At 50.3% G+C, this 22510-nt stretch overlaps 1 protein-coding gene across 1 annotated transcript; it reads right to left on the reverse strand.

Moving 5' to 3' along the window:
• Window positions 1-626: 626 nt before the first annotated feature.
• GRPEL1 (GrpE like 1, mitochondrial) lies at window positions 627-14762 on the reverse strand. Its single transcript, XM_068975385.1, has 4 exons — window positions 14701-14762; window positions 11344-11506; window positions 9369-9450; window positions 627-1764 (listed from the first exon to the last, which is right to left on the reverse strand). The coding sequence occupies exons 1-4, from the start codon at window positions 14760-14762 to the stop codon at window positions 1418-1420; spliced, it is 654 nt and encodes a 217-aa protein (XP_068831486.1). The 3' UTR covers window positions 627-1417.
• Window positions 14763-22510: the final 7748 nt, after the last annotated feature.

Consider the following 22510-nt stretch of genomic DNA (forward strand, 5'->3'; position numbering starts at 1 on the left):
CGGAGCACAGGTTCTCTAGTTGCGGCTTAGCTGCCCTGTGGCACGTGGGATCTTAGTTCCTCAACTAGGGATCAAACCCAAGTCCCCTTCATTGGGAGGTGGATTCTTAACCACTGGGCTACCAGGGAAATCCCTGGGCTATGCTTTTGACCAAACAATGTAAAGCAACTTAAAAAGGGTAAAGTTTTTTGCAATTTTAATGATGGATTACCTATACCTTTCAAACTGTGTGCCCCTGATTTTTATGCAGTAATAGATGTAACTGTACTGATCTTCAGTCCCTGAAGTACCCCTCAGAAGCAAAGACTGTGGGAGGCTACTTTTTCTCTGGCTCCATCATTGCTTTTCCCTTAGCGTGAGGAGAGGAGGGTCCTAAGGAGTCACAGGGGCAGCAGCTGCCGGTCCCGTGTCTCTGCTGGTGCTGCTCGAGTGTCCGCAGTCCCCTCATGGTCGCGGGCGGACCCAGGCCTGCCCCCGGCACCAGCTGCCAGCTGCCAGCCAGGGGGAGCCCTGGAGGAAGCCTCTTGCCCTTCCGGGACACGAGCCAACACGTCTGGGCATCAGGCACACAGATGCAGGGTCTGAGCAGAGACCCAGAAGCCTTCGTCATGCTGTCCTTAACATGAGGATCTCCGCCATCAAAGCACACAGAACAGCTATCAGAACGTAGGAAAATAATATCAGGGCTTTAATCCTCTTAAATAAAATGTAACATTTAAAATATAGCAAGCACATCCTCAGGTTTCTCTAGGAAAGTCCATCTTACTAGGGGAAACACCTTTAGGTCACTGGTCACTAGCTGGGTACAGATTTCAACATTTCCAGAGGTGAACGAAACAGGACAACAGCAACTGATTCCGTCACCTTCAGTAACGGGCAAAGTAGAGGTGTGATCGTTCTGGGCAGGCAGGTAGTTACTGATTATAAAGGAACTCAAATCACGTTTGTCACCAAGGGCGTCATAAACCTTCCTCAGCAATCCCCTCCACTGCCTGAGTGGGAGCCAAGCATCCCAGGAGCTCGCAGGCTACAGTGAGACGCACGGGGTGCAGAGCAGCCGGCAGGGCCAGCCAGCAGACGGGGTTCCTGAAGGCCTTTTATTTACTCCAAACACTCTGACGTCGCCAGAGTCTGAGCAGACACAGTGTTTTTTGTGATACCCCAGAGTCCAGCAGTGTCCCATCAGCCTGTTCCGTAAGCACGTGGAACGTGTTAAAAATCAAGGGACCGACTCCTGTATTCCAGTTTGTTAACGGAGCTGTGCAACTGGCTCGCTTTTCTGCGGGGGCCTTGCAGCAAGGTTTAGGAAAAGGTCAAGAGTATTCGTAGGTGAGAAAAGACGAACTCGCCCTGGAAGAGTCAGCGAGTGATTACGACAAACCGCTGCAACCCACGGGCCGCTGCAACCCACGGGCTACTAAGCCTCCTTCACCACCCCCACCAGGGCGGGCCTCAGGGTGCGCCCGTGCAGCTTGTAGCCCACTTTGTTAACCAGAGCCACCGTGCCCGGCTCCTTCCCCTCGACTGGCGTGTGGAACAGCGCCTCGTGCTCGTACGGGTCGAACTTGGCGCCCAGGGGGTTCAGCCGGAGCAGGCCGTGCTTCGTGAACACCTTCTGGATCTGGACTTCGGTCATCACGAGCCCCTCGTAGAGGTTCTTCAGGTGCGGGTTGTCGTCCCGAATCTCTTCCTTCGGGACACACTGTGTGGCCTTCTCCAAGATGTCTGCCACCTCCAGCAAGTCCTTGCAGAAGCCCTGGATGCCTGCACCAAGGTAAGGGAGAACGTCACTGCATTCTGCATCCAACTGCACAGGCAGCTCAAAATGACGAGCCCTCCTTGTGTGACGCATGCGTGCTCAGTCACTCTGTCGTGCCCCACTATTTGTGACCCTGTGAACTGCAGCCCACCAGGCTCCTCTGTCCGTGGGAGTCTCCAGACAAGAATACTGGAGTGGGCTGCCATTCCCTTCATCTAGGGGATCCTTTCAACCCGGGGACTGAACCCGCATCTCCTGCAACCGCAGGTGGATTCCTTACCACTGAGCCACCTGGGAAGTCCGTCTGTCACCTTTTTTCAAATCACTACTTTGTGCTAGAGTTTCAATGGGTTGGATTAAACAAAAAAACTTTCCTGAGGTTTAGACAAAAGCCAATGAGGTGTAAAGACAGAGAGCTGAAAACCTGCAGAGCCAGACTGGAAACTCCCAGTCCTGCTTAAGACCAAGAGGACACACAGACTCCCGAGCACATCAGTCCCATCTCAGCTGCTGAGCGCAGGGCCTGGAGCCACACCCCCGGCTGTCACAGACAGCCCTGTGACTGTGCGGAAGCCCTCTGGGTTGAAGCTGCTTTGGTTACAGCGCAGGGCCAACAGTAGGTGACACACAGTGAGCTTATGAGGACAGGAAGCCACGCACCTCACGGCGCCTAGAGCAGTAAGTGCTCCATAAACATCAGCCATTACTCGGCACCACGAGGTCAAAGCTACCAGGACACAAGCCTTGATCTAACTGAAGAGATAACAGTTAAAAAATTTCATATAAATGCAAACGTCCGTGGTTTCAAGACAACCCTTCAGATGCTGAATGCAGGAAGCTGGGGCTGACAAGAGGCGCCCCCTGGGCCGGCTGTCCCCCTCCCCCGGCTGTCCCCCTCCCCCGCAGTGCAGCAAGGAGGCTCCAACAAAACCCGCTCTCGTCTTCTCAAGTTTTAAAGGCTCTACGCTTTGAAGGAGGCAACGCTTGTTTACGGCTTCCCTTGTTTTAGAGTATTTTCACCCAGTTGCTGGAAAATGAAATTTAAAAGTCTACTCATCCAATAAAAATGTGAACATCTAGTAAGGACTAACCCGTCGTGGGAGCTGCTGGGGAAGCGTCTGCCCACGTGGAGTCTTGGTCTGAGACATGCAGTGCACGATCACCACAGTGAGACATACAATTACCAATTATACTTCCAGGACGGAGCCCTCCTGAGTGCTGAGGACGATTAACCTCAGGGACATGGCTTACTTAGCCTGCAGTGTGGCCTGAGTCAGGAGTGAGCCAAGCACTGCAGGAGCCCAGGGCGCCAGTCCACCAAGAAGACACAAACCCAGAGAAGCTGACAGCTCCGGGCAGGGTGGTGGACTGGAGGGGAGCTGAGGCCACTCTGCCAAGGGTGTGGAGCAGAAGCACGGGGCTGAAGCTGGCCTGGACAGAGTGGAGGACGTGGCGGAGGGCAGCCGGTGGAGTCCAGCCGCCCCCACCCCCAGGGCGGGAGGGGAGTGGGCGGAGTCCAGCCGCCCCCACCCCCAGGGCAGGAGGGGAGTGGGCGTGGGGGGAGAGCCTAGTTTCAGATGCCTGACCTGAACACCTGCGTGGGCGACAGTATCATTTACTCAAACGAGGAAGGAAAGCAAAGGGGAGAATTCAGTTTAAAATACCTCTGAGACATCCAGGTAAAGACAGCCAGGACTAGAATGGGGAAGAAACATCTGAACTGACAGCTCACCTGTGTGTGGACACCACTCAGCCCTGTCGGAGGGCAAGTCAGTCGGGGGTGGTGAGGGGAGGAGGGGAGGCCTGAAGAACGCCGGCATTTAGGGGGCAGCAGGCCCGCAGCTAGTGCAGGGGACGACCAGAGAAGAGGAAAGAAAAACAGCAGTGGAGGTGACGGCATCCGAGAGCAAAACGCGTCTGCAGAAGCAGTGAGGTGCCATGGTCAGAGCCCCGTGGAGGAAGGTGGGCCATGGCACCATGGTCAGAGGCCCGTGGAGGAAGGTGGGCCCGCCCCAGCAGCCTCCTGCTGAGCATGGCGTCTCAGAGCCCTGGAAGCCCGCCAGTGCCGGCCGCTCACCCCCACGCAAACGCGGCTCTGCAATCCACGCTACTATCGCCCACCCTGTAAGCTCAGCAGCATCTGGGGGACATCCAACGGGACTGGTGCTCCCGTGGCTGGGACGGTCCCGGCCGACTAAGGCCTGAATCTGTGGGTTTGGTGGGCGTGCCCACAAAAGCAAGGCTGGGTCTGGGCTCCAAGAGGTCTGTGTTGGCAGCTCTGGGAACATGGCGTGGGGCACACCAGGCTGCCTGCCTGCACTCCCACGGTGGAGGTGGGGCTGGGGGCAGTGGGCGACAGCACACCCTGTGAGCCTGGGCAGTGGGAGGGCTACCTGGTGGCTCGGCGGTAAAGAACCCACCTGCCAATGCAGCAGACGCAGGTTCCATCCCTGCGTCGGGAAGATCCCCTGGAGGAGGGCATGGCACCCCACTCCAGTATTCCTGCCTGGAGAACCCCATGGACAGAGGGACCTGGTGGGCTGCAGTCAGTCCACAGGGCCGCAGTCGGACACAATTAAGCACGCACAACAGGGGCCACCACGCAGCACGCTCCCTGGTGGCCAGCTGCAGTGGAGGGATGTTCAGTGGCTCTCCTCCCAGAGGGAGCGCTCACTCCCGCCTGCCTCACTCTGCAGCTCAGAAACAGATCTGGGGGGGTGTCCACTCTGACCAGGAGGGAGCAGACCCTTCCCCTGACAGGGCTGTGACAACCAGAGGGGAGGCCCTGCTCAACCAATCACACCCTTCCCCCCATCAATGGGACAGTGGCCAGGACACCCAGTAGCACCTATACTATAAAAGCAGGCCTCGCACCAAAAATGTTAGACCCACTCGGGCTACTGCACAGGGAGGCTCCCACACAGAAAAAAAAGCCCTCCACGACCATGGTAGGTAATTGTTTCTCCTAACAAATAAGAAATCTGGAAGGCAGAAAAATGAAAATCACCCAATCAGAACAGCAGACAAGAAAGCCAAATGAAACAATATGAAAGCAATGTAAGAGCCCTATGGGATAATGTGCCAATGTACACATGACAGGGATCCTAGCAGAAAGGAAAGGGGGGGATGCAAATGTATTTGCGTGCATCACGGCTGGGCACCTGGTAGTCCAGGGAGTTAAAACTGTGCCTCACAATGCAGCAGGCGCGGGTTCAATCCCTGATCAGGGAGCTAAAACCCCACATGTCTTCAAGTCAAAACACAAAGCAGAAACAATACTGTAACAAATTTAGCGAAGACTTTAAAAATGGTCCACATGGAAAAAAAAATCAATTAAAATGGAACAGTTAAAGAGCGGATTCTACAGACAGCACAAGAAAGGGAGTGAGCTGTAGGGGATCCCATACGCTGTCAGCGGTGTTCCCACAGAGACACTGCACGCCAGGAGGGAGGCGGCCAAAGGCCTGAAGGGGGAAGTCTGCAACCTGGGCACTCTACCCAGCAAGGCTACCATTCACAAGGAGACAAAGAACTGTTCAGACAAGCAGAAACTATTTGTACTTTTAACACAGCAATACTAAACCTATCCTAAAAGAAACATTAAAAAGTCTTCTCTAAATAGAAAAGAAGAAGCTATAGGCAAGAGAAAACCCAACTGTAAAGTGAATCACTTACAGCCAGTACAAAGATTAAAAAAAAATAAAAAATTATGTGAAATCAATGACACCACAATGAACACCTGAAGGGTAAATACAAAAGATGTAAAAGACGGCATCAAAATCATCAAGTGCGGGAAAGGAGTAAGAAAACGCTGACTTTTTTACCCCTAGAATATGTTTGAGCCTATATGACCACCAGTCTAAAGCAAGCAGATACAAAAAGAGATTAACATACTATAAAGAAAGCTGAGCACCGAAGAATCGATGCTTTTGAACTGTGGTGTTGGAGAAGACTCTTGAGAGTCCCCTGGACTGCAAGGAGATCCAACCAGTCCATCCTAAAGGAGATCAGTCCTGGGTGTTCATTGGAAGGACTGATGTTGAAGCTCAAACTCCAATACTTTGGCCACCTGATGCAAAGAGCTGACTCATTTGAAAAGATCCTGAGGCTGGGAAAGATTGAGGGCAGGAGGAGAAGGGGATGACAGAGGATGAGATGGTTGGATGGCATCATCGACTTGATAGACATGGGTTTGGGTGGACTCCAGGAGTTGGTGATGGACAGGGAGGCCTGGCGAGCTGCAGTTCATGGGGTCGAAAATAGTCGGACACGACTGAGCGACTGAACTGAATATACTTGAAAAACAGGGTAACCACAAATCAACAACGCACACCAGATTTACAAAATTCAAAAAGACAACAAGCACAAGACAAAAACCAAAAATACATCAAACTACAATACGCAGTCTACCAGAGACCTACTTTAACCAAAGAACACACACAGGTTGAAAGTTGAGGGGACAGAAACAAAGATATTTCATGCAAAGGTAAATAAGAAAGTGGGGGGAGGAGTCACGATATTCATCAGACAAAACAGACAGTAAAACAGAAGCTATAAACACAGAAAGAAAAACACTATATATTAAAAATCAATACAAGAAGATGCTATATTCCTCAACATACATGCACCCAACACAAGAGCACCCAAAGTACATAAAACAAATGCTAACAGACACAAAGGGAGACACTTCATGGGAATACAGCAGCAGGAGAGTTTACTGCCCCCTCGCGTCACTGGACAGAGCTAGACAGAAAGTCAGGAACGCAACAGAGACCCAAAATGATGCGGCAGAGCAGCCAGACTTACCTGATGCGCTCACGCCATCCCATCCAAAAATACAGAGTACACATTCAAGTGCACACAGGGCCTTTGCTAGGACTGACCACACACTGGGGCACAAAATAAGCCTCGACAAATCTAACAGAACAGAAATTATTTCCAGCATCTTTCTAACCAGAGCTGCATGAACCTAGATATCAACTACAGGAAAAGAAATGAAAACAAAAGAAAACCAAAAACCCAACTATATGGAATTAAACAACATGCTACTAAAATACCAATGGGTCAACAATGAAATCAAAGCAGAAATTAAAAATTACCTAGGGACAAATGATGATGAAAACACAACCGTACACAGCCTACACCATGCAGCTAAAGCAGTTTTAGAGGTAAGTTCACGGTGATACAGGACTTCTTTAAGAAGCAAGAAAAATCTCAGAACAACCTAACCTACCACCTGAAAGAATTAGAAGAATAAGAACAAACAAAACCTGAAGTCAACAGAAGCGAGGAAACGAAGATCAGAGAGAAACTAGACATTAAACAAAGCAAAAACCAAAAAAAAACTGGCTCACCAAGAAAAGGGAGAGGATCCAAATAAAGAAAAGAAGAAATGAAAGAGAAATCACAACTGATGCCACAGAAATACAAACCATTAAGAGATTATGAACAAGTAATTATATCCCAACAAACCTGACAGTCTAGAAGACAAAAGCAAGTTCCTACAAATTCACAGCCCGCCAAAACAGAATCAAGACATGCGTGATTCCAACAAACTGGGAACTAGACGTGAAACAGAACCTGTCATTAAAGAAACTGCCTACAAACAAAAGTCCAGGACCAGATGGCTTCACAGGTGAATTCTATCAAACATAGAAAGAACTCCTACCGATTCTTCTGAAACTCTTTCAAAAGAATGAAGAGGAAGGAATACTCCCAAAGACATTCTATGAAGCCACCATTATCCTGATACCAAAACCAAAGACAGACACTACTAAAAAAAAAAAAATTACAGGCCAATATCCTTGATGAATATAGATTCAAAAATTCTCAACAAAATATTAGTGAATGGAAATTAACAACACAGAAAAAAGATCATACACCGCGACCAAGATGGACTCATCGCAGGATCATAACAGTAGTTCAACACATGCAAATCAATCAGTGAGAAACAGCACGTCAGCAAGAGAAAAGACAAAAACCCCATGCTCATCTCAAAGGATGAAGAAAAAGCATCTGATCCAACATCCACTCACAATGAAAACTCTTATGACATAAGGATGCCCGCTCTTGTCACTTTATTCAACATAGTATTGGGAGTCTCAGCCACAAGAAGATGTAAAATTGTCAGTATATACAGATGACACGATAAAATACTTATTGAAAGCCCTGAGATTCCACACAAAAACTACTAGAATAAATGAATGAACTCAGCAAGATATCAGGATATAAGACTAATATACAGAAATTGGCTGAATTTTTTTACACTAACAATGAAATATCAGAAAGAGAATGTAAAGAGTAATATCTTTTAAAATCACATCAAATAATAAAAAACTTAGGAATAAACCTGAAAGGAGGTCAAAGACTTATATGCTGAGAACCATAAACCATTAGTGAAGGAAACTGAAAATGATTCAAAGAAATGGGAAGATATTCCATACTGTCCTTGGAAGAATTAACATTGTTAAAATGGCCATACTACCCAAAGCAATCTACAGATTTAATGTGATCACGATCAAATTACCAGGGTTTCCCAGGTGGCTCAGTGGTAAAGAACCTGCCAGCCAATGCAGGAGACACAGGAATCTTGGGCTCCATCCATGGGTTGGCAAGACTCTCTGGAGGAGGAAATGGCACCCCACTCCAGTATTCTTGCCAGGATGCCCATGGACAGAGGGATCTGGGGAGCTACAGTCCATGGGGTCACAGAGCTGGACACGCCTGAGTGACTGAGCATGCACACTACCAAGTTACCCGTGACATCTTCCATGGGAGATGAGCGTGTGCAAGCTATTATACACAAACTGAACAACAGGTTACCACTGCGCCGCACGGGGAATTACAGTTAATCATCCTATGGTAAGACAATGATGGAGGAGAGTGTAAAGGGATGTGTAACTGAGTCACCTTGCTGCACAGCAGAAATTAACACATCATAAACCAACTATATACTTCAATAAAATTAGAAAAAAGAGGTTTGTTCTCTGTTCTCTGAACTTAGATCTTTGCTTCCACTGCAAGCACCAAGGTCTGTCCTTGGGCAGAGGGTTTAACCTCTTATCAGTTCTGCATCCAGAAGAGGGGGACTGAAAACTCTGTCCCGTAAGTACTCAGATGGTTTTCTGGATGATCAACACAATAGATATGGGGTTGGAGACAGGCCTTGGCGCCAGCACCATTTTAGAAGCAAATCATTTCAGCCTCAGTGACCTCAACCAAGGTGGGAAGCATGATGACAGAAGGATCCGACGGTGTCAACACAGACAGACAGCGACGGACGAGGTCTTAAGTGAGACCAGCGTTAGGGCTGCTCCAGCTGAGGACCCGAGCCTCTTAGGGCACCTCTGCTAGTACCTGCAGGCTCACACTGAGGTCCTTGTGCAGAAGAGTGAAGGATACTCTATCGAAAGAATCACGCTCGCCACTACGAGCATGCGTCACCAGCCAGCTCTGCTCCTTCTAGGCAACAGCTGACTCATCTCAACAGCTGGACGGAATGCAGCCAGCAGCCGCCCCACCTCCCCACCTGACCCATCACGCTGCCTAGGGCCACACCCGCCACTGTCCATGTTCCCCAGGATCAGTATCACACAGTGTTTAAAGTTACCATATAGTTTGGCCTCCTCCACCAATTTTTGGCTCCTCTGCCGCAAGTTCTCAGTATCTGCAAGAGCTCGCTTATATTTTTCCTTTAAAAAAAAAAAAGGGAAGACAAATTCACACAAAATAAATCTGGAACAAATTAATCGGAAAACAAATGTGGTATAATAAACTGCAAGTTAAAATACAAACAGCAGCTATGAGTACTTTGGAGACTGGATTACAAACAGCTGCTGTGGAATAAACAGAAGTAAATTAACCAGTGCCACTAGTTCCACTATGTGGGGAATAAGATGACCAGGCGTCACATATTCACAAGCCCCCAAGGCCATTCTCACTCTGTGTACAGCTGAGCAAAGGACAAGAAAAGCTGCCAGTTTCCGCTGGTTCTGATGGTTCCTCGCAAGGAAGGACCATTCATTCCTCTGCAGAATCTCCAGCTCAAGGGAACCCTAGAACCCAGGGTAAGGGCTGACCTGGCTTGGTTCTCACACCCCAAGGAGAGGGTCAGGAGAACAACAACCCTGAGTGGACAGTTTTGGCCTCTACCCCACAGAAGAGGAAAAACATCAGGAATGAACCTTTGGTATTTTTAATATTGCCCAGATACGGTTCAGTTGGAACATTTATTGTGTAACAATCATTTGAATTCTTGTATCTTCCTCATTTTGCACCAACTCTTCCTATAATCGTACCCATCTCCTGGCATTTCTATTTTTCATGGGCACTCGGTTATTGCCTTCAGCTTTCTGGGGGTTCCAGAGCCATGGTTAAGAGCAAGGTCTCACAGGCTCAGACCATGGCCCTGCCACTGGGTAGCAAAGTGACCTTGGAGAGTTTACCAAACAGTCCTGGGCCTCAGTTTCCTCATCTGTAAACAGGGGTATTAACGGCCGACTCACAGGGCTGTTGTGAGGATTCATATAAACAAGGGGGTGAGCAAAGCCCTAGCGCAGTGCTTCACGGCAAATAGATGGGGATACGACAGAAACGGTGACACACTATTTCCTTGGGCTCCAAAATCACTGCAGATGGTGACTGCAGCCATGAAGTTAAAAGACGCTTACTCCTTGCAAATAAAGCTATGCCCAACCTAAGCAGCTTATTAAAAAGCAGGGACATCACTTTGCTGAGAAAGGTCCATCTAGTCAAAGCTATGGTTTTTTCAGTAGTCACATTTGGATGTGAGAGCTGGACCATAAAAACGGTTGAGTGCCAAGCAACTGATACTACTGATCTGCAGCTGGAGAACTCTTGGGAGTGCCTCTGACAGCAAGGAGATCCAACCAGCCCATCCTGAAGGAAATCAGTCCTGAATATGCATTGGAAGGACTGATGCTGAAGCTCCAGTACTTTGGCCATCTGATGCGGAGAACTGACTCATTGGAAAAGAACCCCAGTGCTGGGACAGACTGAAGGCAGGAGAAGATGGTGAAGACAGAGGATGAAATGGCCGGATGGCATCACCGACTTGGGGGACATGAATCTGGGTAGACTCCAGGAGATGGTGAGGGACAGGGAGGCCTGGAGTGCTGCAGTCCCTGGGGTCGCAGAGTCAGACACGACTGAGCGACTGAACAACAATGCTTTTCCACGTGAGGTCATAATCTGTTATTACTAATTAGTTCAAAAAACTCCAACATTCCTAGGAGAGCACCACGTGACTTTACCTCTGGTTCCTACCTTCGTCCTCCCAAAGACCCAGGCTCAAGGGCCCTACTGAATATTCCTCACTTGTAAAGACCATTTTCAGTCTTAATTCAATATAATCTATGTAGCACATGAAGATAATTCTCATGACAACCAGAGTCACAGCGGATTTGAGTTCTATCCCTCCTTCAGCAGTAACTTGCTGTAGAACCCAACAGGGACAGAATTTGTCTGGCTTCCGCCTCTGTTGTCAGGGAGGCCATCTTCATATCCCCAGAAGATGGACCTGGAGTTCCACAGACCATGCTCCTCACAAGAGCCCACAGCCTTACCATGGTCTCCTTCAGCTGCTCTTCCAGCTTAACCTTCTCTTCCATGAGCGTCTTCTCCATGGAGGGAAGATCTGTCTTCTGTTCATTCTGACCCGCATCCTCTTCCAAGTTCTGGCCGTTGTTCTTCTGTTTTGCAGCTGTGCACAGCAGCCGCGGAGAAGACCTGAAGGCAAGCCCACACGACAGAAATTACGATCATGATTCTTCTGCTTGTTAAAGTCAGATGGACGACTTCGGAAATCAAAGGTGATTTAAAACTACTTGCTACGTGGGCGAGAAAGGATTTGTCTTAGATACAATAAAGGCAAATTGCATATGACGTATGGAAGCTATTTGTTTATGTAGAGTCTTCTGCAGTACACACCTAAACTAAAACATCAGTGCACCAAGGCTACCGCACTAATCTCCCCTTCTCCTCACTCGCAGGAACTCCTGGTCATCCAGACCCCACCAAGAAAAAGCTACTACTGGAGGTGAGGTCCAGTGCTGCTGTCCATTACAAAGCCTCGTGGGCAGACATCTTGCCCACAGGATACTTCAGCTCAGTCGCGTCCGACTCCTTGCGACCCCATGAACCGCAGCACGCCAGGCCTCCCTATCCATCACCAACTCCCGGAGTCTACCCAAACCCATGTCCACTTAGTCGGTGATGCCATCCAACCACCTCATCCTCTGTCGTCCCCTTCTCCTCCTGCCCTCAATCTTTCCCACCATCAGGGTCTTTTCAAATGAGTCAGCTCTTCGCATCAGGTGGCCAAAGTCATGCAAAAAGGTATCTATATTCACAGACTGTAACTTGGGTTTGAAAGTGATAAAAGAGGAACCAAGTGCTTTGGGAGGCTCAGAGTAGAATATTTCTAGCTTTGGAGAAATGGAAGTCTGGGAAAGGATTTGGGCAGATAGACTTTGAAGAACAGGCAAGAGTTCACATACAGAGGCAGGAATAGACAAGACAAATCCACTTCAGGAAGGGCGTGAACAAAGGCATGGAGGCAGGAAAGCACAGGGGTGGTATGTACACAAAAAGCCCTAAAAACTAATGCTGGAAGTGACTTGGGATATTACCCAATCTGATCCCCATGTGGAAAAGGTTAAGTAATAAGCCCAAGGCCACAGTGCCATTAATGAATAATACGGATCTGTTCACCAGGTCCAGTGGGGCTCTAAAGTATGCCACAGCCCAATCTGAAAATAAACTATATTCAATTTCCTTCCCAGATTAAAGCAAGCTGCCTCAACGAACAGAAAAGCTAAGGACACACAGAACATGTGTGTGTACAAGGGTGTTTAAGGCAGCACATACAGATGTTTTCCAGGATGAAAAGCTTGAAACAGAACACTGCTCAGAAGGACAAACTGTTGAACAAACGGTTGAACAAATTTGTGAACAAATTATTGCTTCCACTGTCTGGAATACTGAGCAGCCATCAAATAGATGGCGGTGTTAAACTGCCATCTTTTGGCCTACACCATGGGGGTACTGTGCAGGAAGAAATGCAACTTAGAGAAATACACAAAACATGACCCCAGTTTTATAAACACAAACCACAAATCCTATTTTGAGGAGAATAAAAGGATACACTAGTCTGTTACCAATACTTTGGCCATCTTATGTGAAGAGCTGACTCACTGGAAAAGACCCTGATGTTGGGAAAGATGGAGAGCGGGAGGAGAAGGGGACGACAGAGGAAAAGAGGGTTGGATGGCATCGCCGACTCAATGGACGTGAGTTTGAGCGAACTCTGGGAGACAGTAATAGCAAGGAAGCCCGGCAGGCTCCAGCGCACGGGGTTGCTAAGAGCCGGACACGACTGAGCACCTGAACAATCACCTGAGGGTGAAGACCAGTGGCCTTCATGCTGCCGTTTCTACTTCTGCAATTGAAAAACTAACCATCTAACGACGGAGTGCGCTGCTGTGACCTGCCCTAGTTTCCAGGTGTCCTGGCGTCTGGGTGTAAACAGTCACAGCCTTTCACGTCTGCTCCACTCAGCAGAGCCCCTCCTGCAGCAGCCAGTCTGGATTTGCAGGGAGGCTCCGAGAGCTCCACACACAATTCAATTTGCCCTCTCCCCTACTTGAGCCTCCTTACACAAAACCTGTTCCTAGAGGCAGAATGCACGCAGTCTTGGCAATCAACTGGATTTCCCAGGTGGCGCCAGTAGTGAATAACCCAGCTGCCAATGCAGGAGACATAAGAGAAGCGGGTTCAATCTCTGGGTCAGGCAGATCCCCTGGAGAAGGGCATAACAACCCACTCCAGTATTCCTGTCTGGAAAATCCCCAAGGACACAGGAGCTTGGCTGGCTACAATCCAAATGATCGCAAAGAGTTGGACACGACGGATCACGCACACACGTCCAGGCAATCAAAGCCAGTTACAAAAATCGCAAATTGAGCCAACCGCCTGTACTCACTCAAGACTCCCCAGGCGGATTTGTTCCCACGCTGTCTATACAATGGATCAGGCTAGAATCGCAGCTTCATCCCCTCGCCCTGTCCTCGTCCCCTTTTACCGACCCGTTTACCGTCTCACCATCACTAAATAAAGCTCCTTGAGGGCAAATTCCGGCTCCCTCTCCCCGCAGCTTCTATTCCCATGTTCGGCCCAGAGCAGCTTCTCTTAACAGATAACCTGGTTCTCCGAAGCTCCCCCCAACGTGGAAGGTGCTAATTCAGTTCACTTGCTCAGTCATGTCCGACTCTGCGATCCCATGGGGTGCAGCAAGCCAGGCCTCCCTGTCCATCTCCAACTCCCGGAGTTGACTCAAACTCATGTCCACTGAGTCGGTGATGCCATCCAACCATCTCATCCTCTGTCCTCCCCTTCTCTTCCCGCCTTCAATCTTTCCCAGCATCAGGGTCTTTTCCAATGAGTCAGTTCTTCGCATCAGATGGCCAAATTACTGGGAGTTTCAGCTTCAGCATCAGTCCGCTAAGCACGGACTAAACTAAGTTAGGAGGCCGGACTTTGAAACGACAGAAACCGCAAAAAAAAAAAGAAAAAAAAAAGGCAAAAGAGAAGCCAAGGAGAGGGCAGGGCCTCGTGACCGCCGCCGCGGCGCCACTGCTCTAAGTCAACGGCTCTTCCCCACGGTGGGTTAGGTAGGGGACTCGGCAGCACGCGGAGGGGGAGGAAGCTCGGGCAGGGCGGAAGGAGCCCGCTCGCCACCGCCGCCTCGCGCGGGGCGCCGTCCCGTCCGCCCCGCGGGCAGCACGGACAGAGAGGCGGCCGGGCAGGCCCCACAGGAGAAACCAGCGGAGCCCGCGCTCAGCGTCTGGAAGACCCCCCACAACGCCCAGGCCGGAGCCGGGCAGGGCTCGCGTCTGAGCCAGCGGGGACAGCGCGCCCCTTACCTGAGAGACAACGCGAAAGCCGGGAGGCTGCGCCGAGCCAGCCGCACACACTGAGCCGCCATGACTGCTGCCGGTACTGCGTGCGCGCACCGGGCATGCGCGAGACTCTATTCTTGCTTCTCCCGCCCAATTGCTTCCCCTCAGCCAATCAACCACCGCTTTTCCACTGATGGACAGGCCATATTCACCAATAATTGCCGGCCTGGACGGTGGGCGGGGTTTGAGGCCTTGAGTGGCCCCAGAAAGTGAAGCTGAGGTGAAAGGTGAAGGAAACAGACGCCTCCGTGGAGGGGCGTGGTCAAGGGAAGAACCAATAGAGAGAGAGCATGGGGAGGGCGCCGGAAGTGCGGACTGAGGGGGCAAGGAGACTCTCGAGCGCGGTTTCCAGTGAGGCCCTCTCTTCCTGTACGTGCACCTAAAGTTTCGGGGCGCTCTTTGCTCTGGGAGGTGGCGAGACGCCAGGGCTTTTGCCTTTTCTCCCTCACAGCCCGAGCTGCTGGGACCGAGCCAGACTCTGGGTGCTCAGCGTAGGCTAAAGGCAAATAGGTCAAGGACGAAAGCTCGTGAACGGGCGACCGCAGGGCTCCAGGAAAGTCGGTTAAAACAGCGTTAGGCGGTCACCGCCTGTCCTGCCGGCGACTTCGCGGCGCAGGAGGGCGGACTGGTGGCCGGAGGGGGGCCTCCGTCGGTACTGTGGGTTTTAAGGCAAAACCCGGGAAGCCTGTGTGGTCCAGCGCGGAGGCGTCGGGCCTGGGTGAGGAGACTTAGGTGGTGTGTTTCGTTTGCACTCCTTCCACCTTCAGTTTTCTCAGTGTGTTAGTCGCTCAGTCGTGCCCGGCTCTTTTCGACCCCATGGACTGCAGCCCACCAGGCTCCTGTGTCCATGAGATTCTCCAGACAAGGATACTGGAGTGGGTTGCCATCTCTTTATCCAGGGGATCTTCCCTACCCAGGGATCAAACCGGGGTCTCCTGCGCGGCAGGCAGAATCTTTACCGACTGAGCTACAAGGGAAGCCCAATTTTCTCAGAGTAAGACACCAAAGCATACCAAGAACAGCATCGAAGACGACTTCTGGGGACACAACCAAAGCTCATAAAATCCAAATGTTTTCGTTACTGTTAACAAATGCCAGTGCTACTGTGTCTCGTGCCACGAAGGAGCCCAGGTGCTCCTTGTACCTGGGTGTCGCAGCTGCTGTCCTCTCTGCCCGAATCGCAGAGCCCGTGGTGTCCCCAACGGAGTGCTGCCTGCGTGTCCCATCTGTGAGGACCAAACCTCTGTTCTCCTGCTTTGCTTCCATTGAGAGCACTCATCACGTTGAATGTCAGGCCCTGGGCCACTCGCAGAAGGAGGCAAAAAGTCAAATCCAGAACGTAAGACGTTCTGTTGGGCAAATGACCCCAGTTAGGGGTCTAGAGGGAAAAAGGAAGTAAGACTGTTTGAGAATTAGAGCACATAAAAGATGGACTGTGTGGACCTTTATTTGAATCATGATCGAACAAACCAACTGTGAAAAAAGACATTTGTAAGATAAAGGGGAAAGTCAAATATAAACTGTTAGATGACAGGAGTTATTGATATTTTTGTTAGGGAGAGGTGGCCTATTGTTTAGATTAAAATACCGTAGTTGTTCGGCGATGCCAATGGAAGTATTGAAATTGCCGCAGAATTTGGAATTTGCTTTATGGTTATGCAGGCTAAAAAAAAAAAAAAACGAGGATGGAAGAAACGAGGCAAAATGTTGATAATTTTGGTAGCTGGATGATAAAGTGTGGGAGTTATGACCATTTTCTTCTCTGTGAAGTTTTCTATAGTAAAGTTAAAAACACATCATGGGGAAAGGATAAATTCAGTTCAGTTCAGTTCAGTTGCTCAGTCGTGTCTGACTCTTTGTGACCCCATGAATCGCAGCATACCAGGCCTCCCTGTCCATCACCATCTCCCGGACGGAGTTCACTCAGACTCAACGTCCATCGAGTCCGTGATGCCATCCAGCCATCTCATCGTCGGTCGTCCCCTTCTCCTGCCCCCAATCCCTCCCAGCATCAGAGTCTTTTCCAATGAGTCAACTCTTCTCATGATAAATTAGGATAAATTAGGAGCTTGGAACTAACACACACTGCTGTATGTAAAATAGATAACCAGCAAGGACCCACAGTGTAGCACAGGGATCTCTACTCAATATTCGTTATCACCTATATGGGAAAGCAATCTGAAAAAGTGAATATATGTGTATATTTAACTGAATCACTTTGCTGTTTACCTGAAACTAACACAGCATTGTAAATCAGTACACTCTGCTGGTTCACTTTGTTGTACAGCAGAAACTAACAGCATTATGAAGCAATTATACTCCAATAGAAAACAAAAAGCTATACGCTAATAAAGTTTAAAACATGTTTCTCATTGGCTGTGACCTTGTGCAGCATCATGTAATTGCTCTCAGCATTGATCCGCTCACCTGTAAAACTCGGACTATATAATTTATTTTGAGGATTAAAAGAGGTGCAAATACTCATTTCCTATCTCTTCTTAGGACTCAAGGGAATCAGATAGGAACTCTGCTGTAAAGAGCTCACAGTACAGCATGGCTATCAACAGTGATGGCTTCTGTGTCTTGAAACAGACATTGGATGGCTGTGGCAGTCATGTTTCTGCTGTCACTGAACGCGGGTCCAGGACAGCCAAGAGGCCATGCGCTGGATCTACATCCAAAACGGTCGATTTTCCGGAGCGGAGGCCTGTCTGTGCTGCCACTTCGTGGCCACATTGGGAACTGCATCCTTGACAGCCTGCTGAGGTCTGCAGGTTCACCCCAGTGGAAGTCATCAGCACTTGGACGTGAAGCTGCCCTCATGGGGAGACTCCTGCGTCAGTCCTTGGAACGCATTTCCAGCAAAGGGAGTGGGTGGCCCGGGCAGGGGGTGCAGGAAGAGCAAGCTGAACAGCTCACGGTGCCCCCAACAAGGATGGAAAGAAGTGAAAGTCGCTCAGTCGTGTCCGACTCTTAAGTGACCCCATGGACTATACAGTCCTTGGAATTCTCCAGGCCAGAATAGTGGAGTGGGTAGCCTTTCCCTTCACCAGGGGATCTTCCTAACCCAGGGATCAAACCGGGGTCTCCTGCCTTGTAGGCGGATTCTTTGCCAGCTGAGCTACAAGGGAAGCCCAAGAATACTGGAGTGGTTAGCATAGCCCTTCTCTCGTGGACCTTCCTGACCCAGGAATCGAACCGGGGTCTCCTGCACTGCGGGCAGGTTCTTTACCAACTGAGCCATCAGGGAAGCCCAACAAGGATGGGGTCACATGTAAAAGAAAATGTCCTCAGGAGAAGGTCGTGCAGAAGACACGACAGCACGTGGGTCATGGGTGTGATCCTTGTGACAGCTGAGTGCCTGCAAGTGCCAGGCTTCGCACAGGTGTCTCCTCTTGGACCAGCCCACCCTGCCACGATGGGGAGACAGGAGATGGGCCAGGTTCATCACACACTTGGAAAAAGGCAGAGCTTTTGCCTGTTTTTCCCAACCAATCCCAGCCCACGTAACCATCACAGCTGAAGCCAGAACCGTCATCAGAGTGTTGGCTGCTGCCACCAGCTGCATCACCCTCTTTATTATTACTGTCTCTCAGCAGGGGCATGGATTTGCATCTTTTATCCAACTCTGAAATACTCAAATTAAAAAATATATATATGGTATGCTACCCACCCCTTGTTTTTCAGTCAAACACCAATCTAGGTGCTGCTGTGAAGGGACTTTGCAGATGTAGTTGGAGTCCTAAGCCAGTGACCTTTTGTAGAGAGTATCTGGTGGGCTCAATCTTGGTGAGCCGTTTAAAAGCAGAAAGTTTCCTCCTGCAGGCAAAGTCAGAATGCTTCACGGCATGAGAAGGACTCAGATCTCTGCAGCTGGTGTGAAGATGAGGGGGGGGGGTGTCTAGTGAGAAGGTGGCCTCAGAGCAGAGAGCAGCCCCCATCTGTCCACCAGCAAGGACATGAGGGCCTCAGATCTGCTGTCTCAAGGAGCTGGACTCCATGGACCTTCTAAGCAGGCCCCCACACCAGCGCCTGGCCTTGTGAGATGTGGCACAATGGAAACCCCACCTGGCTCACTAAGCCACATCTCTGTCCTAGGAGGAGGGCATTATGGCCACCCTCTCCACTTTATCTGTATTTGGGCTCCCAGTACACAGAATGGGTTAATCGTACACCTTGTTCTGATTTCCATCATAGTGTCTCATTCTTGGCCCACTTCTGTTCGTTCACTTGTTTCAGTGCTACAGGAGAGCCACCCCTCCCCACCAAAAACAAAAAACCCTCCAGCTGGAGGAGACAGGGGCTCCCTGGTTAAGAGATTTTTCTAGTTGAAGGACCTGACAACCAGCAGCAAATGGCACTGTCATTCCTCTGGAGCACACGGGCTCCAAACTGAAGTGTATATTCTTGGTGAGAAAATCCCACCAGAAGGGGCCACAGACGTTCAGGCTGAAATAACCTTCAAAAAAGCCAAATCAGTTGCATGAGGAACTAACAAACATGTGAACTGACAGTCGAGAGCATCTGAGGGCTGGCGGCAACCCCTGGAACCAGCAGCCTCCATGTGTGGCTTGGGTGCAGGGTGGGCTCTGCCGGCTCCTCCTGCAGAGATGCCTGAAGGACAGGGAAGGAGGGGGTGGTGGCAAACTCCTGAACCCCGAGAGGAGTGTCTTATAAAGCCCGTGGACATGAGAGAGGATTTGAATCTGAGGCTGATTAAATTGTTCATCACCAGCGCACTGCGATTGGAATTCTCCTGTGCATCAACAGAATCAGCTGTTAGAAGAAAAATAAGAGCTGTGTGAAGCATGAGGGTTAGCAGGAGGGAGAGCTTCTCGTTATGAAAATAGTGGATGCTCATTATAGAAATGTTAGAAAATGTAAATGGTAGGATGTTGTTTTTGAGTCGCTAAGTTGTGTCTGGCTCTGTGACCCCATGGACTGCACATGCCAGGGTCCTCTGTCCTTCACTATCTACTGGAGTTTGCTCAAGCTCATGTCCATTGAGTCGGTGATGCCATCCAACCATCTCATCCTCTGTCGTCCCCTTCTCCTTCTCCCTTCAATCTTTCCAGGCATCAGGGTCTTTTCCAATGAGTCAGTTCTTTGCATGAGGTGGCCAAAGTACTGGAGTTTCAGCTTCAGCATCAGTCCTTCCAATGAATATTCAGGACTGATTTCCTTTAGGATGGACTGATTTGATCTCCTTGCAGTCCAAGGGACTCTCAAGAGTCTTCTCCAACACCACAGTTCAAAAGCATCAGTTCTTCAGTGCTCAGTCTTCTTTATGGTCCAAACTCTCCTATTCACACATGACTACTGGGAAAACCATAGCTTTGACTCTACGGACGTTTGTTCCTTTTTCTCTTGTCACTGTTGAGACCTTGGGCGCCTGCACTCTTTGTCTCCTCTTGAACTCTTGACCCTGAACTTGGATTGATCAGAAATCCAAAGCTGGAGCTGGAGACATCTTGAGGTGACAGCCGTGACCCTGTGATGAGCAGAGGTGAAGTGTACCTCTTGCCTGTTTCATGAGGCCAAAAACACTCACGTTATTGTGAAAAGCCCGGGCTTCCCACAAGCAGAGCACAAGGGCAGAGGGGCTCTCTGGAGCTGTGGCTGAACCCAGAGTGCCTCAGAACCTCCTTCCCCACCACTGGTGGCCTGACTGTCAGAAAACACGGACATGGATGTGGGGTCCGTGGAAGCAGTGGGCACACCTGCCCCTGCCCTCATCCTTACACCCTCCTGGACTAGGAACCAAAGCAACAGTAACTTAAACCAGAGAAGTTTAATTCCCCATCTGCCGAAGTCCAGGTGGCTCTGTGGCCCCAGGTCTTCAGGGGCCCCGGCTCCTTCCTGCTCACAGCTCTGCATTCCCCTGGGTGTGACCCTTGTCCTCACCATGGTTCTCACAGCGACATCCCAAAAAGCAGGCTGGCAGAGGTGGGGGAAGGGAAAGACTGCACTGCAAGAGTCTTCTTAGGAGGTTCCAGGTACCATATCAGCTCACACCATGTTGGCCTGAGTCACATGGTCATACCTAGCTGCAAGGGAGTCTGGGAAATGAGGTCTTCATTCTCGTAATCCCTTCCGAGCTTAACATTCTAGTCCTGCAGAGGATACCAGCCACATCTCTATCTGGGATCTTCTGTGACCCTCCACCCCCTCTGGGTATGGGAGACCCTCTCCACAACATCTCAGGAATTCGATCAGACCTCCTGTGAGCCAGTGCTGTGCTCTCACCAGCTTGTGAGGTTGGGTTCTCCATCCACTCATTCAACACTGCTGAATTCTAGGCTCTGCCTGTTCTTCCCACCCCACCGGCCAATAAACTGAGAGAGGTCCTCAGCCAATGCACAGTGGAACCAGCGTTTGGCCCAAGTCTGGTCCCAGACGGCCAGCGTGCTCCTTCCTGGCTTTGCTCCCCCCGCCGGTCCACCCTGCTGCGCATCTGTCTTGTTTATCCGTCTCGCCTTTTATGGGCTCTCCTGACCAGCACATAAGTTTGTGAGGGCAGAATGGGTCTGTTATATCTGCTGTGGATCTCAACAGCCCACGACTGCCCCTGGCGCTCAGGGCAAGCCCCTGTCAGTGAGAGGATGAATGAGTGAAGGCCTTCTGAAGTCCTTTCACAGCCACACTGCTTCCCTGTCCATGAGCGCATGCATGCTAAGTTTCTCAGTTGTGTCCGACTCTGTGCGACCCCGTGGACTGTAGCCTGCCAGGCTCCTCTGCCCGTGGGGTTTTCCAGGCAGGGCTACTGGAGTGGCTGCCATGCCCTCCTCCAGGGGGTCTTCCTGCCCCAGGGATGCAGCTTGTGCCCTTACATCTCCTGCGTTGGCAGCGTGTTCTTTAGCACTAGCGCCACCCGGGGAGCCCCTGTTCCTGCCAGGACTCAAGTTAAAGCGGCTTCGCGGCTTGGACTGCTTCTCCCTCAGGCGGAACGCTGGAGAGCACTTTCTCCAAGGGGAGTTCTCACAGCCGAAGACTCTCCCGTCAGCAGGAACAGAGCCAGTGTCTGGAGGTGGCAGAAAAGCCAGTTGGAGCCCGAGTGGGCCGGGACCCCAGGGAGAGCTGGTCCACTCCCGGCCGGCTTCTCCACCCCCTGCGGGGCCTCTGGTGTCAGCGGCTCTGTGGGCTCCCGCGGGCCTCTGCCTGTCTCTGCTCTGGCATCTTGTCACTACCCTCCCAGTCCCTTCCGGCCACAGGGGAGCCTCGGGCTTCTCTCATGCCCGTCTCGACGGCTCTGCTGCTCACTCCACCCTGGGGCAGCACACAGAGCACCCCTCCCGAGGGGGTCTCTGTGTGTTCCTCTGTGTGTGTGTGTACCTGTGTGTATGTCTCGTGTGTGTTCCTCTGTGTGTATGTGTATGCCTGTGTGTATATCTTCTGTGTGTGTGTGTGTATTCCCCTGTGTGTATGTGTATACCTGGGAGTATGTGTTGTCTGTGTGTGTGTATACCTCTGTGTGTATGTGTGTACCTTTATGTATATCTTGTCTGTGTGTGTGTGTTCCTCTGTGTGTATGTGTATACCTGTGTGTATGTCTTGTCTGTGTGTGTGTGTGTTCCCCTGTATGTATGTGTATACCTGGGTGTATGTCTTGTGTGTGTTCCTCTGTGTGTCTGTGTATACGTGTGTGTATATCTTGTCTGTGTGTGTATACCTCTGTGTGTATGTATATGCCTGTGTGTATATCTTGTCTCTGTGTGTGTGTATACCTCTGTGTGTATGTGTACACCTGTGTCTATGTCTTGTCTGTGTGTCTGTG

This window comes from Capricornis sumatraensis, chromosome 7, assembly GCF_032405125.1.
Source record: "Capricornis sumatraensis isolate serow.1 chromosome 7, serow.2, whole genome shotgun sequence".
NCBI lineage: Eukaryota > Metazoa > Chordata > Mammalia > Artiodactyla > Bovidae > Capricornis > Capricornis sumatraensis.

Coding starts and splice junctions, on each gene's coding strand:
- GRPEL1 (XM_068975385.1), bottom strand. CDS start 14,762: ATGGCGGCTCAGTGTGTGCGGCTGGCTCGGCGCAGCCTCCCGGCTTTC. Junction 9,451..11,343: donor AGCAGCTGAAGGAGACCATG/GTAAGGCTGTGG, acceptor TTTTTTTTAAAG/GAAAAATATAAGCGAGCTCT. Junction 1,765..9,368: donor GGAGGAGGCCAAACTATATG/GTAACTTTAAAC, acceptor ACCTTGGTGCAG/GCATCCAGGGCTTCTGCAAG.